The sequence below is a fragment of the Argopecten irradians genome, chromosome 6, assembly GCF_041381155.1.
Source record: "Argopecten irradians isolate NY chromosome 6, Ai_NY, whole genome shotgun sequence".
Taxonomy (NCBI): Eukaryota; Metazoa; Mollusca; class Bivalvia; order Pectinida; family Pectinidae; genus Argopecten; species Argopecten irradians.
In genome coordinates this window covers 19,703,214-19,724,403 of record NC_091139.1, presented here as the reverse complement: position 1 = coordinate 19,724,403, position 21,190 = coordinate 19,703,214, and the positions used below count along the sequence as shown (strand labels likewise).

Genomic DNA, 21,190 nt, shown 5'->3' with positions numbered 1-21,190 from the left:
ATATTTCCTTGTTATTTGGGGTGAGTTACCCTGGTTCAGAATTAATTTTGAAGTTTGCCAGTGACAGATTTTCTCATTGGACAAGCCTAGCAATGGACATTGTTTACACTTTGAATTTGCTGCAATATCCATGTACTGTGTTTCCTGTTGAAATATTGTTGTAGAAGTTCCTCTTTGGTTGGTATTATGATGCATCAGGATTCCGTTAAGACAGATTTCTGTCACAGCGTTAAGACAGATTTCTGTCACAGATCCTTGACATCTGTTGATGTATATATATAACCCCGTTATACCTTCGTTGTTGTTATATCTCTCTATAAATTTATTAGGTTGTGAAATGCCTTGTTTTTATGTAGGAAATTATACTTTTATTTATTCAATGCATTCCTAATAAGAGGCTATAGTAATATACAATTATCCAAAGCAAAGTTTGTGTGATTCTTTAGGTTCTTAAGAAATCCAAGGTGAAGGTCATCAGGCATAATATTCTATGACCTTCACCTACTAGCTATTTGAAATCTAAGGTTAAAGGTTAAGTTCTTTAGGCATGGTGTTGTGTGACCTTGACATCCAAAACATGTGAAATCAAGGTGAATTCCATACCATTTATTGGTTTGTATGACCTTCACCTATAAAATCATTGAAATCCAAATTAAAGGTCACATGGCTGAAATCAATGGCATCTAATTTGTTGCTTACGCAAGGCCTCCTTTTATGATATTAGTAAAAACAATGTCAGCTACATCATTTTATTATATTAATTTTTCATTCCAAATCTATAAAATTTCCAGTTATAATTCTCTGCAGTAAAAGTGTGAGGATTTTTATTATTACTGTCAGAACATTCCATTTATCACAAAATTCTAAAGACGAATTTTGTTTCCGTTTTAGTGTCATTATCTTCATTATCTGTACATGTATATAATAATGTTTCTCTTATAGTGTGGTCACAATATTAGCATATGATTAAGTACATTTTTCAGACCTACATGATATACTATTAAAATATTCATATGTACATGTGTTATCAAAGTCGTTAAATTAGCGTTATGTTTCAAATTCAGCGGTATGTTTGGGACCAACATTTGTTTATTAACTCATTCACCCTGAAGACTCATTTAGACTCTTCTTAATCAAAGACTAGACCAGTCCATTATGAAATTTCACGGGTGAACGAGTTGATAGATGTATAACAGGGATCAAAACTGATCAATTTGATGTTTTAGGGGCCAGCTGTTGGTCATCTTTGACAAATTCTGGACCAAAATCTGATCAGCTGTGTATTGGTTCTGTGGTTGAATAGAAGCATGAGCGATTACCATGTCATTGTACAGTGTTACTTGTCTTGTTGACTCTTTTTGAATATTATTGGAAATTAGATATGAAAAAAATATAAAAATGTAAAATATTTTTCAAGTGAAAAGCACCAGAGACAAATCATAGACAATTGCACCTACAACTTCAGTGTCTACGCTTTCATAGACCTACATTAGGCTGATGGTTTTGCATTGTTTACAACGTTTGACTCTTGTCTAATCATTCTATCAGAATATTCCCCATCATTCAAAAGCATAGCATAATATCAGAGTATCTGGTCATGGGAAGTCATAACATGTTGATAGAATTTCATTGGAAAGCATCGCATGTAGTCAGAAACGTTTTCGAAAACAGAAAAGCATACTGTCAGAATAATACTTTTGGAATAGTTACCAACATATTACGAGTAAAGGTTTCTGTAAGATTACGAGTGTATCGTTATTTATAACTTGTAATCCCAGTGGATGTGTTTTCTGTGTGCTCATCATCACCCCTGTAAAAAGCTGTCCCTCAACATGCACTGTTCCATATAAACTGTTGTAACGTAGGTCATAGTCTCTCATGCTCATCGTATGTGATAGAAAATTTTTTTGGTCAGGTTCCTGGTATAGAGCAGTAATTTCACTACTATGTATGTATCCATAGACCCACTCCTATATTTTCTTTGTCTAGTACTGTCTCTAGCGACGGTCGGATAATAAATCGTTGAAAGTCCAATGTGTGTTTGTCATTTTTATTTCGTCATTTAAAGTTGTGCGTTATCAAAGGATTGTGAGCAGATCAAATTGTGTTTGTCCATAGGTCGTCTTTATTCAACAATCACCGTTCCAAACTGTGGAAAGGTGATTCACCAGACTACTGAATGAGATCAGCTAAATGAGGAATTGGTCTGATGATTTGGTAAGCTTCAATTTGAAATAATCAAACTGAAATAGGAATTGAACCACACTTGTTCAGCGGCAAGAATCTGGGGAATACGAGACTAAAGTGTTTATAGTCTTATAGTATCTTATCAAAGGAAGTGTCAATTTCTTGTGGTTAAATGCTTGATATTATTTCATCGCTACAATGATATTGACTGCAAAATTTCTTGTTCAGTATTATTAATCATGATTCTTTATCAACTGAATCATCTACTGACAAGAGTAGTTAGACCATTTTGTTTAACAAAAGTACAAGATGAAACAAATTTGATGGAGAAGTGAAGACAACTCTATGAGCCATTGAATAATACCCGATAGTTGAAATAAGCAATACTGACGGAAAAGTCGAGTCAAATCTATTCTGTAGCAAAACATTGGTTGAAATATACCGTAGTAAAAAAGGAACAGGAAAGACAAATGTTGGTATATATATATATACTTGAGTGATTTAAAACTGGCAAATTTAATGTATATATAGCCTTCTATTCTATCATATTGTAGGTAAACACTAGGTTGGTGTAATTGTAAGCATCATCGCAGCAGACGAATGAAGGGGCCATAACTCTGTTCGTTGACGTGAAATTTGAAGTTTGATGTCTCAAGTTTATGAAAATTCTATTTACCCTATTGCACCCAATAGGCACTCAAGGCACTTAAAAATTGAAAAAAATAAACCCAAGGGCTAACCTTGTACAAAAATATTGCCAAACAATTTGAAAAAGAAAAGAAAACAAAGAAACCTAAGTGATTAAAGTTGATGTAAGTGAAGTTGAGGCCTCAAAGAGGATAGGGATTGGGGAAATTACTTGGTCAAATACAGTAGTTATTATTTGCTGGAGGTATGGAAGGATACACCAAAACCAGTAAACACTTCTTTGTATGAAGAAAGGAAATGGAATGATTGAAAATCCAGCTAGTCAAATAGTCTTTGAATACCAATTTCTGTTCATTCAAAATTCAACTAACAAACATTTGATTGACAGAAATTTTAATTGCATTAAACTTTCATAATTGTAACAAACAATTAATTTCATTTGGACGGATTAATTATCAAATATCAAAAAGAAATAAAAATAAATAATATTTTTAACATACTGTAACATTAATGTACATATTGGTGGTATTCTTGGACTAATCCTTCAAAAGTTTGTTATCTTGTCCTATACAATTGATCAACGATATTTCATAAATACAGGTATACATATTTTAGTCCAATCTTATTTATTTTTTGTTTTGCTAAATCACAATATTAGTAATTGAAATTTCCAATGTATCACAGCAATATTGTGTCATGCTCTAAAATTTGAGATTACCAAAAGTAAGTACATCAACAATTTGTCCATTGACTTCACTTCACATTAACCATCACATATTACTGAAGTAATATTTATATTTTTAATTAAAAATCAGCAATTCAATTAATCAAAATCAAATTTTATATACATTAATCTTGCTACACAGATCCAGCTGTTGAATTAACTTGAGGCCCAGCTCTAGAGTATAAAAATATTTCATATGAAAAATACAGTGCATGATTTATACAATATAACTCAGAAGTAGAAACTGTAATAATATGACAGATTCTAAATAAAAGGACGGAATGAAAAAGCATTGAATTAGACACACAATAAAATGTTCAAATATGTTCATCATCTAAAGTCAATAATACACTAAAATCTAGTAAATGTTAAAACTTCTAAAACAATTTCTACATCTTTAAACATAAATAATTTGTAAGGCTTATCCCTATACCTGCCGAATCATGAGTTATGGGACTTAAAAAATTGTATATATATACCAGGTATGTATATTACATGCAAGTCTTGAATTCACTTATATGTTTAGCCAGAAATAATCTAGCAAAACCAGTATTAATTGTCTAGTAAATTGTGCTGCATTCATAATTGCAGTTTTGAACAAAGTTCATCCAGAAAAAAAAAGTATTTCATAATTGTTTTCAACATTATCACTCCCTGTTTTAGACATTTCATCGTGAGATTACTCAGAAGAATGCTGCAATTACCATCGCATTTTGGTTTTCTTAAATTGCTGACTGTTATTTCAAATAGTATTTAAAATAAAGTTAAACTTTGCTGTGTACATTTAAGAATTTCAGCATTCATTTGGTAATCCAATACACTCGTATGATATGTAGAAACATCGGCACTTAGAAACAGAGAACATTTAGTAAGTCTAACAAGGGGACATAACTTAATCATATACAAAATTAATTAACGAAAGCTACTTGATTATAATGACATTAGTAGATACACACAAACACTACAGGTGGTCCAGCCACCAGTGTAAAATATCTCCTACAGAATTTTATCTGCTCTAAAAACACCAATTTCTTAAATTCTGTATAGATGCTAAATTTCACGGGTGTAAAATTTTGTTATTTACAGTTCGGAACTTTTTTGGCTTATTTTTGTGAATCATATTTATAATCTTTGTAATTGTCATTCACACGACAGGCTCTGATATGTAAATCCATTACCGGTACTTTGATCATTTTTGCGAGATATCAAATTTAGCCAATTCGATGAATACCCTAATTTTGCAAAATTAAAACCCCTGCGAATATAAGCAATTATACAGTATACTTATAGATATATCTTTCACATTTTCTGTGATAAGTTAATGAATTTCCATAAATTACAAAAATGTGGGCTATATAGATACAACATTTTACTCTGTAACACAGACTCAGATAAAAGGTTTGATATTTGAGAAACGGCAATTAAGATAAAAGGCCACCAAAAGGCAATATCCATAATCACAATGTTTTAAAAAGCTGTTGATTTCTTCGAACTACATGGTTTTAACTTGAAAGTTTCTATAATTCATTAAATGATATTCTGACATCTAAACTAAGTATGACATTGGAAATCTTTAGATACAAATTAAAACATAACATATGCAAATATTGTCATCATTAATTGATGAATTCATCAACAGGTCACATAATATCACAGCTTTCATAGAATAATTAGTTAAATACATGTATTAATTTTCATGATTTTAGTATCTTTTAAATGTAACCTAGAAAACCTCTCACTAAATTAAAGGTGAGAAAATCAATAAATCACAGACTGATATAGAACAATAGTTCATGTTTTATCACAGGTAACATCAGGCTTGTGTGGATTCACTTCTTGTTAAACTTGATTAACGTAATGTCTTCAACATTTTTTAATGTTGCACAAGAAAATAACTGAAAAGACTAAAAATCAAATCTTTTCTTTTGAACCAGAATATGTTTACCTCTTTTGAGATTCGACATTTTCCGAACATTTAAATCAAAGTTTTAGTTAAAATAACCCTTTTTTTTCATATAAAAATTGATCATAGACTTATTTCGCTTTTTAATCATATTCGAAAAACTCAACTTAATAATTTTTTTACAAATGTTTTTAGACTTTCTTCTGACAAAATTTAGTCCTCCAATGTTTTAGGCATTAGACTCTTTCCTGCCAGACATTTTGTTCCTGGAACTTCTTTTCTTCAGTTTTTTCTTCTTTGGAGAGCCATGTGATGGAGTTACAGGAGTGTCCATGTCGATAACAGCATCAGCAGCTTGTAGTAACTCAGGGATGTTGCTTCCTTCTGGTCCCAAGTCTAAAACAACGGTCAGTTACATCAGGATAAGTAACATAGCAATTGGTTATTAGTTTATTGTTCATATTTATCACAGGATTGAAATTTTCCGTTGATGGGTTTGTAAATATTACCTAAATGTCTGAAGATGTGAATTAGGCTCTGGACCCAGTTTCACAAACATTCCTTAAAGATGTTTCAACGCCGACAGAGCATAAACGATACTCATCATGTGAACAATAATTGGTGTTTAATCCTATATATATGTATGTAATCAAAACTAAAAATAATATAAAATAATTCATTTGCTATTGCACAATCAGGACTTCATTTCATATAGGAAATAATGCCAAGGAATTTTTTAAGGATGCAATTAATTATTTTTAATATTTTTATCTTCTAGTGAAGTTAAAAGCTAAAACTTTGCAATGATGGTATTAAATGGTGTACCTGAAGAAAAATACTGTTTGTCAGCGATGGAGTATCTTTAACTTGAAGGAATTCCCCTATATGAATGCACTTCAGAAGTTAAGGAAAATCTTAAGTTAGGAGCCTTCCTTCAAATCCGTAATGCTTTCCAATGGAAAATTTTAAAGTCGAGGAATTCCTTATTATTTAGCAGTGTTGTAAAACTGGGCCCTGTTAACCCTAAATATCATGAACAATTAATTCATAATCACCTTTTAGAGGATTACTTTAAAAGGATTGTTTGGAGTGAAATTGGAACCATAAAGAAATTGAGTGCTGAGAGGATGATACACATGTAGTATAAATTCTATGAATTGTTCAAATTCCTTCCAAAGATTTCCATGTACCTGGTAAATTTGAGTCTTGGGGTGGCGTATAGCAGTCTGTAGTATTAAATCTAAATTAGTATTTCATACCTCAAAAACCATAATACTATTAGACTGTATTTACTTACCAGTTTGTTGACTGTCGATGACACTGACACTCTCTCTACTGGCTGGGCGACCATCCACATCCTCTATATACCCTGGTAGGGCCTCCTCTTCTGGGATAAACCCTGGGTTATTGTGACCTTGACTTCCAAGTGAGGTTCCAGATGAAGGACGTGGGGGTGTGGCTGAGGATCTAGGAAGGGATCCACTGGACCCAGAACGTACCGGAGAGGATGCGGACCCCGGACGGTTCAGGGACAAAGCTGACCCTGGATGGAGTGATGCAGAAGACGCGGATCCAGGGCGTGGCGAACTCACAGTCCTGATAATGATACAGCAAATCCATACTTAACAAGTCATCAAATCAAAAATAATTTAATATTCACTGTTTGACAACAAGCAAATTGAAATCTGGTTGTTTTCTGGTGAAAGGCTTTACCACTGAGCCATCCAACCATCCAGACAGCACTTTATCAATATACAAACCCAGTAAGACAAAGTTAAAGGACATTTTTTATAGTCTGTACTGGCTGATTTTATTTTATTTATTATATTTTTTTTTTTAAATTTATCAATAGGTTTGATGATATTATACCTGAAGAAGTCTGGTTTGAGGGTCTCCACCTTAGGAAGCTGACCATACATTTTGCTGAAGCTGACATCCTGTATACAAGGAAATACTCAATATAACATTATCATCATCAATTCACTGGCTGAAAGGAGTACATTAACGCATTCATCCCTGAAATTTCACAAACAATTATAAAATCTTTGATTTAGTCTAAATGTGTTGTCAGTGATGAATGTATTTATACATTAAGTTTCATCCCAGTACCTGTACTGGTTTCCATTTGTTATACATTCTATTACTGGGGACAGCTAAGGTTATATTAGCATATAGCAGGTCGTGATGGTGAAGTAAAGCCAGAATTTCTGGAGAAAATTCACCATAACCTCGGTGACCAATGACCATAACCTGACAGCTGTACATTGTACCGGGAAGGTGTTGAGCTTGCAACTCAAATATGGTGGACTAGTGGCAGATTGTAAAACACCTTTATTACTTTGCTGGTGAGGTCCCTTTCCATTTACATAAGATTTCTACTTGATTTAGATATATTTTAGTTCATAAAGCAATAACTCAGAATAAGCTACCTCAACACAGGTATCATTCTACTGAAATGCTTTAACAATATCAAAGAAGGGATATTGTTTTTTATTCAAGGGAAGTAACCATGAGTTGTGCAGAGTTTCCTGAATTCTGATATAAAGGTGATAACTCCTGGAAAAAGTTTTTAGATAATTGAACAAGTTGGAGATAACCAGATAATTGTACAAGTTGGAGATAACCAGATAATTGTACAAGTTGGAGATAACCAGATAATTGTACAAGTTGGAGGTAACCAGATAATTGTACAAGTTATATGGAATCTAAGGGAAATATTATGTAGGTAACTGTTGAAACATACATCATCTGAATCTGCACTTTCCAGGGACATGTCGACCGAGGAATCTGATTGAATCTCCAATGGATCTGGGAACAGGTCTTCATAGTATCCCTCTATAACAAACAATTATGTCATTCAATAAATAAAACAAATAAATGAAGAAATGCATTTGGCATTGACAATTTTCACCCTAAAAATGGGCATAATAATAACATCTATTTATTACCAATATGATTTTTTTTTTTTATTTTTAGTTGACTTCATGATAGAATATACAGACCTTCAACATCACTGCGGTGGTCAGATTCCAGCCAGATTGTGTTCAGTGCAGGCTTGGTCAATATCTGAGTCTTGGCCACTTTCTCCTTACGGCCATTCAGAAATAATCCTACAAAAAATTCTCTCTCATTACGTATTGCCATTTACCACCAGATATAGGTAAATCTGGATAATGACCTTGACTACCTTTGGTGCATGACAAACAATTTAGCATTAGTGAACTTAGGATCAGTAAATTAAAACAGTAGTAGAATACAAGAGGAGGGATTTAATAATAATGAAATTTGTATACATGTACAATTACCAAATCTTAAGTAATAAAACAAGGTCCACAATTGTAAAACCTCTGACAGATAACGAAAGTCTCAAACAATGTATTTGGGGAAATATAAATCTTAAGGATATCTCAAGTTAAAATCTTTTAGTACAACAGAATCCAGACACTCAGTACAATTTTGAAATTAACATTTGTCTACATTTGTTTGTATTAGAGGCTGAGAGATGTTGATGTTCCTCTCTTTATCCACGACAGTAAGAACTTGATTTTATCATCCCATCCCCTAGTTAGTCACATTGTACTTACAACGAACAAATCCAACCCCTAAACTGACCAAAGCAACTACCGGTAGTACATTAAAACTTCCCTATTAAGACCCCCTTGTGGTCTGAGTAAAAGTGGTCTAATAGCGAGGTGGTCATAATACTGAGGTTTACCAGATTCTATCTTTGACCACTGAGAACAGTCACTCTGTATACCAGTAAATATATAGGGATTGGATTTCGTTTTTATGTTAACCATGCTTGTATGGAGCAATTCCTCTAAGAATATATTCTATGGGGCGCGTTATGGGGCGCTAACGCGCCCCATAGAATATATTCTTAGAGGAATTGCTCCATACAAGCATGGTTAACATAAAAACGAAATCCAATCCCTATATTTACACTGACACGATTTTTTATTTATATTTTATGCAATAAAATCGTCATTTGAAAGTGACGTAATTATTCAATAAAAGTCGGTCAAAAGTGGGAGGAGCTTACTCAATTGAACAGCGAATGATGACGCTTCACGTAAGGTAGAATTATTCATCCGCGACGACAAAAAAGTTCAATATTTTAGTGTGAAATAAACATGACAAACAAAGTAAATTTCATAGATAATTTTATTTAATCAGATCAGAACTTTAAATATATATTCAATTTTGCTAAAAGTTAATATATAGCGTAATAACATAAAGAATTTGTACACGGCCACATGTGTGAACTCGGTGACCGTTATTGTGCAGCGAGGCGAAGCTGACGCACGCTTACACACTGGAGTTTGCCGAAGTTGTCGGACACCGATTTTCAAGTAACTCAATGTGTTTGAATTGTCGTCTGACTTGACGGTTTTACATCCTTGGGAGCCATGTGATTATATAATCTACGCTTAGATCCATATCGCCATCGATAGATGAAACAAATTCACTTGTGTTCGATGGATACAATGTATTTGTGGTGACGCGGAACTGTCAACACGTGGATTATTAGCGGTGCATGTTTTATAATACACATGATTAAATACTCAAAGAACAAAGACAAGAGGATATGTTTATAACTGACCTCTATCAGAGGGTCTCACACCCGTCTACCCCAAAGTCTCGATCGTAGGACGAACATAGGCACAGAGGTAATGTTTACATTTGACATCCATCATTTTTAACAAAAATGAAAGCACGTCGCCCCGTCGGGATATTTTTCCGTTTCTTTATACAATTGTTAATTTAAAAATTGTTTGAATCATATATAAAAATAAAACATGTACATATTGTTTACATTTTTCCAAAATTCTATGAAAAACAACAATATACACGTAATGTTGCGTCAAAATGTAAACAAAGCCATGTGTTTCTTTTTTAAAAAAGTAGTCCTTTTACGTTGCACAGAACATTTTCTTACGCAAGTTCAAAGTTCAATGTTACCATGCAGTTATGGTAAACAAAATCGGCTAGTATTAGCTTATGACCAAGCCTAGCAAGTGTAAATATATGTGTTCAGAAGTGTTTTTATAACATTAAAAATATTTATCATTTTTAGATTCTTGGTTGTCCCAGCCAGTGGGCAATCACACATCACATGTGTAAATGCTCAAATAAAAGCCAATTTGAGAGAGTGCAAAAGGACCTACCCATGCAGTACATTTTGAGGAGCATGCGTTTCTTTACAGGGTTTACAAGGATGAAGTCATAATCCCTCTGGGCCAACCTCTGTGTAAAGGAAGGCATCAGTTTGAGAAATTCGTTAGCAGTGTAGCGGATGGACTCCTTCACTGTCTCTGTAATGTAAAAAAAACAATTTTGCAAAATTTAGAATAAAATTCCCTTATCTGGTAAAGTGGACAATTATAACTTTTCTTGATAAGGAACATTCTTATCCTTAAACAGTTACATGCAACTACCAGTATTCAAAAGTATTTGAAAAGAACAATCACACTGAATGTTGTGATTTCATTTTGGTATCAATATCTCTTCTGGATTGCAGACTTTTCAACCTACCTCTAACTCCAAGTTTAATTATATAATTTCTCTAGACTTGTATAGAATAAGTTACACATGGGAACTTAGCCCTTTAGTACAGAACACAGGAATCATCAGATACTAACCTGCAAAAAGCGATTTCTGTGAAAGGTCAGAGTGCACGTCAATCATCTCATCCAGCAAGTCCCACATGATACCATGGAGGGCGTCTCCGAGGTACTCAGCCTCCCGGCAATACACATTCAGGATCTTGATCTGTTGTGCGAGGTCATGAACTTGGGCAAATATCGGTGGTGACTCCTTTGTTTTGTCTACATCATAAATAAATGATAAAATAGTCATTGTAACTATTGTAACAGTAAGACTTTAGTGAAACATGCAGATCAAAATTACAATACATAGCAAAGAATATATGTCACAACTAATTTAAAATTTTAGATATAAGAAAATAACAAGTAATTTTAAAGTTTTCAGTTTTCAGTGTCAGTTTTGATTGTTGTAAAACCTTACCCAGAATAATTCGAGCCCTGAGGAATGTCTTGAGGAATTTTCTAGACTCAGGACTGATGTAATCTTCATCTGAAGTGGTGAAGGTCGGCCAAAGAGGAAGTTTGCTGCTGTTACAACAATGGCGTATCTTGTAGAACAAGAGATAAAGGAAAAACACCAGCAAAAGGATGGCCCAGAATCCCATACAAATGGCCACCAGCCACATACTGTACCTGGGTGTCATCCAGGGGTTGTCTAATGTGTAGGCATTAAACTCGGTCTTCATCGCCCCAATCAGTGTCAGACCCATCAGGAGGAGGTAATTCATCACCAACATGATGTTAAAACTGGTTAATCTGTAGGGTCGGACGAAGATGAAGAAGACAAAGAAAACGGCAAGGAACGCTGCTGTAGTCCAGGCCTGAGTAACAATGTTCTTAAAAGTTGCCACATAGACAATCAGCAGAATCATTTTGACAATCTGTATGACCACTCGGTGATACATACCCCAGAAACGGTATGACGAGTATAAGTACATGTCGCTGTACAACCAAGCCTTACTTAATCCTATTTTATACTCAGATTCCTTCAGAAGCAGAAACGATTCATGATGCTTGCTGCAAGAGCCAACAGACTCCCTACGAACCTTGAAAACAATATAGACAGGAAATGCAATGAAGAGGAGAACAGCTATGACAATTCCGAATGTCACATACAACCAATGCATCCCTGTAAAGCACATCACCTCATTCATGACATCAACTTGATTAGCATCATTACATTGAAACAGATGGGCAATGGTGGTCCCCAAGGGCAGAGTAAGCACTTGCACCAGGTAGAAAAATATACGTCGTACCCATGCTAATTTGTTTCCAAGTCTCCTTGGCTGATGAATTTTCAGGAAAATGTAAAATACCACAAACAGCAGGAGTAACCCCCCTATGCCTGAAAACCACCCAACAGCAATGTACCAATAGGACAAAGGCATCGAAGCACTGGGAGTGTAATAATTCTTCACATCAATCCAGACATTCTCATGCAGCTTTAAAAACTCCCAGACATCAAGATTGAACAGGAAGAAAAAATATCCCTTCCCCAACCAGTCTGATGAGTAGGTCCAGCGAAGCGCCATAGACTGTACCAGGGCAAAAATTTGTAGGAAGTCGAGTGTGAGTAAAACAATGTCTTGCCACACCAAAGAAACCCCCCGCCACTTCTTGTTTTCCATCGCAAGAATTTCTTCTTCAAATTTCTCCTCCACCTCATCAGTTTCTGGTTCATCTTGAAAAACCTTGGTTTCTTTTTTGGAACTCATTGGGTGGAATGTAAACTCTCTCTCCAAAAGAGGGACCACTTCCTTCTTCCTATAGACATCCATATTCCTCTTGGTGCTTAGCCTACAAAATAAGTAAGTAATAAAGGAGTTTGAAACAGATGTGGATAGTACTTCCTTTTATGTTATTTTGCCTCTAGCTACTGGTTCTACTTAAAAGTTCAATTGTAAAGCTGATTTGCATATCAGTTTTTGTTCATGAAATAGTCTGACGAAGACACCTTCAATTCTTACTATTTAGTTTCTTAATTTATTTGAGTTTAAAAGTCCCAACATCGGAAACTTTCCCCTTTTCTGTTACAAAATTGGATATTTGGGATACAGTTATTCTTTCAGAATGTGAAAGGTTAGTGTAAACACAACTTGTTGAATTGATATCGAGCACATTTCTGCGCCGTGTGAATACTGCCTCAATTGTTAGAGGTTAGACAAAAACGTAATGATGAAAAGTATCTCGTCATTGTTGGAGTAGCATATACGGGAGTGTCCCCAATCTGACAATCATGGTGCGAAATCATAGGATTGGCATATGCGGCATCCCAGGCCTGTGGCACTAAGATACTTGTGGCATTGCATGGACACAGAAAACTAACGTCAAAAATCAAAATCTACTTGAAGTAGAACTGAAAATAAACAAGTAGAGCTTCGCTATTCACATGCCGTGCATGATTCATATATGTATTATGGCTCTTTCGATGTGAATCAAAAGACTTAATGACCTGTTCTGTTGACTCCAGATTTACTATATGATAATAAATATAGTTCTGGGGTGTAGATATCGTAAATGATCAGAACCCTAGAATATCGAGGATAACTCTGGCCCTATATCAGACTCCAGCGCTATAGTGACATGCTTAAACATTTAGAGTGGCCTAGCTTAGCCACGGGGACTTGTAATGTAGGTAGTGAAAAAGTCTGCTGTGTATACATGTGTACTATAGACTATATAAAAGGACAAGGGAACCAACAGCTCGCTTAGAAGAGGTACACCTGCCTCAACAAAAGTCACCCGTATTCCGTCAAACATGGATAAATATGTACATATCTAATATCAATATATTCTTAAATAGATTTTCTACATTGAAAACACAACTTCAAATACGAAATAATCTATTAATATTATATACCTTTATTTCACTATGAACATAGAAAATGCAGTCAGATTTTCTCACTACGTAACAAGTGACAAGTCCCTGTGAGCTTAGCGGTTAAAAGGAAAAATGCATGGATAGATATATATATATATCCTTTTCAAAATCACTAACAGCATAGTAGCTATTAAAAAAGACCAAAACTTGACCTTACAGTTACCCCTACCAGACAATCACATACACTTGCATACCAAATTCCTTACTGTAGAACCGATTGTTGCAAACACTCTTTCTTACCCCACACTAGCCTATTCAAGACTGGAACTCGCTTCCGCCAGATCTTGTAATCTCAAATCGCAAGACTGCTTCAAAACTTATCTTTAATCTCTAATTTGATTACTTTCTTCTCTTCTCCTGTACATAGCCACACCTTCAACATATCGACATGGTCTTCAATATGATGAATTAGGTCAATCATAAGCAGGTTGGGGAAAACCACTAACTTGCGTATTATACACAAAGTGGAGTATTATACCCCGATTGGAGTATGGTTTTGTTACTAAAAATAGATAAAAATGCTTTAAAATGAACTTTTCCAAAATATTTTCACAAATCACATTTATTTAACTATGAAACAGTACACAAATGCAAAAAATAGATTTATTTGCATGTCGGAAAGTATTGGATATAGATGCAATATTTTGAGAAAAGTTGCATCTAGTTCCTAAGTAACAAACGCTACTACTGCACAAATTTTAGTAAATTGCACATTATCTTGGCATATATTAATGCGATTTTTTGAAAAGTAAAGCAAAAATTGAGATTTCAGCAAATTAGGCTATTTTTAGTAACAAATTCATACTCCAATTGGGGTATAGCGTATAATACGCAAGTTAGTGGTTTTCCCCAACATGATAAGGTAGATGTAGATGGTGTCAGGGTTAGAGTATCTCGGGTTACTTCATTTGTCTTCAACCTAACCACAGGAGTTTGACGTTCTGTCAATAATTTATATAGTATATAGGGGTATTTTCATATACATGTATACTGTATATGTTATTGACAGAACGTCAAACTCCTGTGATCGGACTGTTCACCGACACTGGTAACCAATGCATATTATTGAGGTCTACAAATCAAATACTGACACGTAATGTTTGTAAAATAAGTATATTACTAGTACATGTATATAATAAATGATCATAACCATAATTTAATTTCAACCATCGTTCAAATGATACATTTTTCACCATTTCATTTTATTACCTGTAATGAGATATTGTTGTTTGTTGTCCACCATTTTGTTTATGGCATTGCGGGGGTTGCCCGTTGTACTACGTACCCGAAGTGGGCACACTTACTTGGCCAATGGAACATTGATTATCAGTTTATTATTATATCGGTGAAACATTTTATCTTGTAAATTAGCATATCTCCAAATGATATGTATTTAAACCAAGAAAAAATAATGTAAAGTAAAACTATTATATTATTGGTTTTTTTTAATACGCAAACATTTGCAATGTAGCTCTGGAACAGGCAGTGCGTACAGGTTTTACATTTTTATAACTTTCGGATAAGTCCGTCGTGGCGTCATGGAGTCGGTTCTTTCCGTCAACTTCCGGAAGTAGTCTACCGGAACTCAACGACCATTCCCGAATCTTTCCAACGAAAAAGATCAAATGGGCAAGATGGCGTGGCAGCCGGAGGAGAATGGTCTCCGACAAATCCTTCAGCTGTTGAAGGAGTCACAATCTCCTGATACTGCCACACAAAGGAATGTTCAACAAGTATCCTTTATAACAGTTTTGTCTCTTTTGAAAATTCGGTGTCGAAGGTAAATTATGTATTTGTATATTCATTTTGTTCACCACACGTGTTTCGCGCGAATATTGAGCTTATTATCCTATTCATGTTTAAAATTTCGCCAATTTTTCACTGTATGTATGACATTTTATGACTTTGGATAACAGAAGAACTGAAGATCAACCTCGTGGTTGTAAACTGGACAAAAATTGTGAATAAATATTGATATAAATCGTTGTCGAGTTCTTATAATCAGATGTAGACCAACCGTGATGTAAGCATTCACGTGATGCGAGACCTCATTTCGACAGAACGGATAGGTTTATTATTGGCTCAACTTTATCATCAGTATGCCAACTTTCATATAGATATAGATAACACAAATATGTTTTATATTGTGGTGAAAGATTAGATATTGTGGTATTGTACATACTGTATTTGAACTTCAAATATTCCAACTATGATAATGATGACCTCATAATTAATTTGAGAAAAATCGCATTGCTTTACCTGAGGCATTACTAAATAAACAGCATCAAAACTATAAGAATTGAGAAAGTTATTCTTTATCTTTTCATTCTCACAAACCTAGATCTTTTGGATAAGAGATATATATATAGTGCAGGAGAGTTCCTGTAGCAGTGGATGAAAGATTCTTATTTTTTCCAAATCTTTTTCCATATGTATTAATCAGTCAGCTTGTTTTCCACATAAGAGGGTTTTGAGATCCCAAAACGACATTTGTTAAGTACTATTTACTGTCAATTAGTCCCACCTTCCAATTAGTGGCGTCATTTTTGTGACATTGCTTTGGTATCTCGAAACCACTGTATTAAAGGAAGCCTCAAATAGGTTAATTGTATAGGATAAGAAAAAATGTCTTATGATTATACACAGGATTTTAAGGAGTAGTAAGCCAATATTTTTATGGCAATGTATGAATTTGTTTGTGTAATTGGCTTGCTCTCTGACAGAAGACTGAAATATCACCCTTTTTTAAGATAGATGAAAAGTTTGGCAAAATATAGGGGAATTTGAATCTTCTTATTTTAGATTTAGTGAAGTAATATTTTAAGCTCAATAGTGAAAAATTTGAGTTAATCATAAAATATGTAGTAGCTGTATGATAAATATGAAGAAATTTGCAAACGAAATCTAAAAAGAAAAAAATGAAAAATAAGTCACAGGGGAAATTGTGTTACAAAAACAGTCATTTTCTAGCTTCAAATGGGGTATTTTTAAATCTTCAGGGGAATTTAAGGCCAGAAGGGAATTCATTGCTTGAGGGAAAATTTACCCATAAACGGTAATAAATCAGAGCTAGATTGATCCCTGGCATGGTTTGGGAAAATTCTTTAACTTATGTATGTGGTGTAATGTATGTGTGAAGTGTGTAGTGCATGGTTCGGGAATATTTGTGTTGTGTCATTATGCCCTTTTTATAGTACTATCCTTCTGAAGCATGCTGTCAAAGACACCAAACAAGCACACGTCACGATTCACACGCTCACATTATACGTATACTGACAAGAGCTAACTAGTCGTCTCACTTGACCTTCCCAAAGCTGGGCACAAAGCTGTAGGTCATCTGTAGGTTCCCATGTGGCCTTTGTTTGAATATTGCATTTTGGGACCGATCAGTCAACAACATTGCTTACAGACTGCCATTTTGATAGTTACAGGTTGCGATCCGATCCGATCCACGATTCAGGGTTGATGATTCACAGATCGGACCACGAATCACCAATTAGATACAAGCAAAAGATTCAATTGAAGTAAAACTGTTTTTATTGATAAATCAAAATGCTCTTATATATTGATATATTGCTAAATGTTTGATTGATAATAAAACCATTTTACATTCGTTATCATTAAGCAATAGAGTTACAGGTGAAGTACAGCAGGATTCAGTCACTGCAACTGTAAAAAAAATCAAATCATTTGAATTTTGAAATGACGTCATCTCAGAAATACTACTGCACACCAATTACGGCATGAATCAAAAGTCAAATCATCTGAACTGTTACACTGCATATAAATTATCACCATATCAAAACATTTTCACTTACTTTTATTTTGGTCAAATACAGAAAAACATTGAGTTTAGAAAAAAAAATTAAATCTGTAAGAGTAGTTACAATTTAATTTGGTTCAAGGCAGGCCTATAGTTTTTATTTTTAATCGGGTGATTTATGATTTTGACTCATAATTAGCCTACCTTTCGTTTTTGACATGGGGTTCACGTCTACAGTACTCAGTACGCGTAATATAATATATTTGTATTTTTACATATTTCCGACCAGTAATGAAAACGAAATAATTATAATCTTTTACATCTCTAGAATTCAATAATTATGTTTTATCATTAATATTTTATGAAGAATCACAACATTGCATCGAAGCGCGGATACGAAAATAACATGTTGCTAGCTTTACTTCACGCAGCTCTTGTGTACTTCCGGTCTACTTCAAAGTGAAAACATCGATGATATTCAGATTTTAGTGTACAAACCTTCACATTTTTGAGCTATGACGGCATTAAAGAAGGTATTATTTTTTGCTTTTGAAAGATCGCGATCCACAAATATCAGGAGCAACGAATATTCTTATCCGATCTTTCTCAATGATTCGTGAATACTCGAGTACTCTGATACTCGTTACAGCCCTAGCTTACAGACTGCCATTTTGATAGTTACAGTTTTAAAAGCAAAGGAAAGATCCCTCTATCCATTTTCATATATATATCATTCTTTGGTTGGCACCAAGGTCCCTCTGGGAACTCTTGTTGAATTAAAACTTGGCTTATATGCATAAAAATTTATTGAACATTACTGTTGACGTAGTGTATCTGAGGCAAGTCCAGGCTAAAAGTATATTAGTGTTTCCCACAGCCCCGATTAGCATGGCGCCGCGCCGTGCCCTTTTTACCTGACGCCATGCCCCTATAACCTAACGCCCTGCCCCGTTTGTCCCCAGTACACTTTTACTAAACTACCAAAATACCAGGCAGTGGCTTGATAATTAAGTAAACAAAAGAGGTGTGACCACTCCCTGACCCCATGACCAACACCCCAGTGGCCCTAATTAGCAGCCTTGGGCTATTTCCACCTTGGCTTGTGGTGTCACTTTCAGGTCTGTGTATTACGTAAGCTGAAGTCTGAGCAGCCGATCGGCAGCCTAGAAAACAATCAGCTGGCCTTTCAATAAGTTTTATGACTACCACAGATAGTGAGCATTACTTCAAAAACAAATACTGCTTACAACTGTAAATTATTTACTCACGTTTTTAATGTTAAATAGGCCTATCTATATCTGATGGATGTCACAAAATTTGCAATCGTAATGGCCGCCATTTTGGGTGTATTGTAAAAGTAGATCCGGAGGTATTGAATTTCAGGATTTTTACTAATATGTACACGTTTTTAAAAATGAAAACGGTATAAATTTTTTTAGAATTTCGATGTGAATTTATTTTTAGAAAAGATATATTAATATTAATAAAATTATTAATAGCAAAGTAATTAAAATAAATCAAATTAAAAAGATTTTTTTTTTTTTTCTATCAGATTAAATTCAAATATTTGGAATACTAATCTAATTATCTGTATTTTCTTAATTTAATGCTTGTAAATTTAGAACATTTTTTTAATTAATTATTCATTATAATGAAACATGTTATCTTATTCAATTCAATACAGTATTTTTAATATTTCAATAAAGATATATATTAAAATAAAGGTAATTGGATTGAAATAAAGGAATACATTTTGCATTTTTCCCATTCTTTTAATTAATATAAATGAAATTTAGATCTTTCTTGTGAATCAATTATAGTCATGATCATATGTGATCGGCAGATAACTATTTCCAAAATCATTTTGTTCACTCAGAATAATTAAATGGATGTTCTGATATTACTTAGCAACTAAGAGAGTTTAAAGCATTTAAATGATATTAAGTTGAACCAGAATTACATTAACAACAAGACAGTTTTAAAGATTTTCCCTTGTATTGGAAGTCGTCGATATAACCTTTGTGCCCCTCTGATGGTTATTTATCGCGGTCAAAGTGCCCTTTTCAAAACCCAGCACCATGCCCTTTTTTTTCCTGTGGGAAACACTAAAAGTATATTTTTGTTAATCATAAATTAGCTAGATCATCAGTAAAACTATGTATATGTGTTAACATAAACCAAGGAACTCTCTTTATGTTGGAGAAAACATTAATATTTGATCTCAGCCTTGTAGAACTAGAATTGTTTTTGAGTAGTTGTATCACTACTCGCTGACCTGTGAGATTGACTACCAAATAATTCATGGAAGGATCAATAGAATATACAATGTAAATTGGAGAAATACAACTATTTTATTACTCAAATGTAAATTATTTACGTACATTCCCTCTTAAAACAACATTGAAATACTAGCTTTTCATGTGTCTTATCATGAATACTGTAGTTAGTTTCCAATGATACTGCAAAAAAATTCTCACCAGTAGCTAAAGTTTTAAAGGTTAGCTAAGTTTACACTTCATACATATGCATACATGAACAAAAAATTGTTACATGCTGAACATGGATTATGAAGCAGGGTTGTCTTTTTCGCATAATTTTGGGTCGGTTTTGGACCTCATTCCCTATGGCAAAGCCTCTAAGTTTTTCCCAATTCAAGCTTTAAATTTCTCAAAATCAAAGTTTCTTGAAAACTTTCCAAAAATTTTGCATGAATTTAGTTTGCCAAGACTTGAAATATTTGTGAATTGGCTTCAGAAAAGTACATAACTACACTGAAAATAAAAAATCTTATTTGTTATGATTTATTTCACATTTCATTATTTTTCCTAAATCTTGGTTTTGTCGCACATTTTCTCAAATTCAAAGCCACAGGCCCCATTTCCAAAAAAGTTAGAAAAAGCTTTGTGAAGTTTCATGAAAGAAGAACAAGAGGGGAAAAAAAGATATTTCAATCCACTTGACTTTTATTGATTATATTGTAATAGTGCTGAGATCCCCCGCAGACATCTCCTGTATTTAAAAACTGATCACTCTTAGGTGTTGTTACATAATATCCTTTTTATGGATTAGTAGCTAAAAAGTGAAGAAAACTGCTAAGGGTTATGTGTACTCATGCACACTTTAAAAGATTGCATGCCAATGTTTGTTGGTCCTGCTGCTGAGAAAGTCATTATGGCAAATTGCATTTGGTAGAAAAAGACTTGTTTTGAATTATCCTGTAAGGATGTTACAATTCTTGACTGCAATAAATTGGTATTGTAATTTTGTTTTGTTCTTTGGGAGAGGGTGGGGGCAATGTATATGCTCGATGGCATGGTGAACATTAAGAAATAAAATGTGTACATGCTACATACAAACCTAAAAGCCTTAACCAATACCACCAGAAACTTGAGGAATTAAATAAGTACCCAGACTTCAACAACTACCTGATATTTGTGTTGACCAAGCTAACCACAGAAGGTAAGTTAATTACATCTAT

General features: G+C 34.0%; 2 protein-coding genes across 5 annotated transcripts in view; one reads left to right on the top strand and one right to left on the bottom strand.

The window, feature by feature from the left end:
* Positions 1-3,211: 3,211 nt before the first annotated feature.
* Positions 3,212-15,214, bottom strand: LOC138325258 (uncharacterized). The gene is made up of 9 exons (XM_069270787.1): positions 15,159-15,214; positions 11,490-12,865; positions 11,105-11,290; positions 10,631-10,777; positions 8,465-8,572; positions 8,206-8,297; positions 7,332-7,399; positions 6,760-7,058; positions 3,212-5,858 (listed from the first exon to the last, which is right to left on the bottom strand). Exons 2-9 carry the CDS (start codon positions 12,844-12,846, stop codon positions 5,692-5,694), a joined length of 2,424 nt encoding a protein of 807 aa, XP_069126888.1. The 5' UTR covers positions 12,847-12,865; positions 15,159-15,214; the 3' UTR covers positions 3,212-5,691.
* A 309-nt stretch (positions 15,215-15,523) lies between these two features.
* Positions 15,524-21,190, top strand: part of LOC138325257 (transportin-1-like) — a 31,342-nt gene continuing 25,675 nt past the window's right edge. For all 4 annotated transcript variants that reach the window (XM_069270786.1, XM_069270784.1, XM_069270785.1 and 1 more), the window contains exons 1-2: positions 15,524-15,682; positions 21,096-21,171. In XM_069270786.1, the coding sequence (XP_069126887.1) occupies positions 15,575-15,682; positions 21,096-21,171 (184 nt within the window). In that variant the 5' untranslated portion in view covers positions 15,524-15,574. The remainder of the gene's footprint in view (positions 15,683-21,095; positions 21,172-21,190) is intronic.

Bases quoted from the DNA above. Each gene is read 5' to 3' on its own strand.
- LOC138325258 (XM_069270787.1), bottom strand. From the start codon at position 12,846: ATGGATGTCTATAGGAAGAAGGAAGTGGTCCCTCTTTTGGAGAGAGAG. The intron at 10,778-11,104 runs GTTAGTATCTGA...TTTACATTACAG, and splicing joins ACAGAAATCGCTTTTTGCAG to AGACAGTGAAGGAGTCCATC. The intron at 7,059-7,331 runs GTATAATATCAT...TATCATTATCAG, and splicing joins CTCAAACCAGACTTCTTCAG to GACTGTGAGTTCGCCACGCC.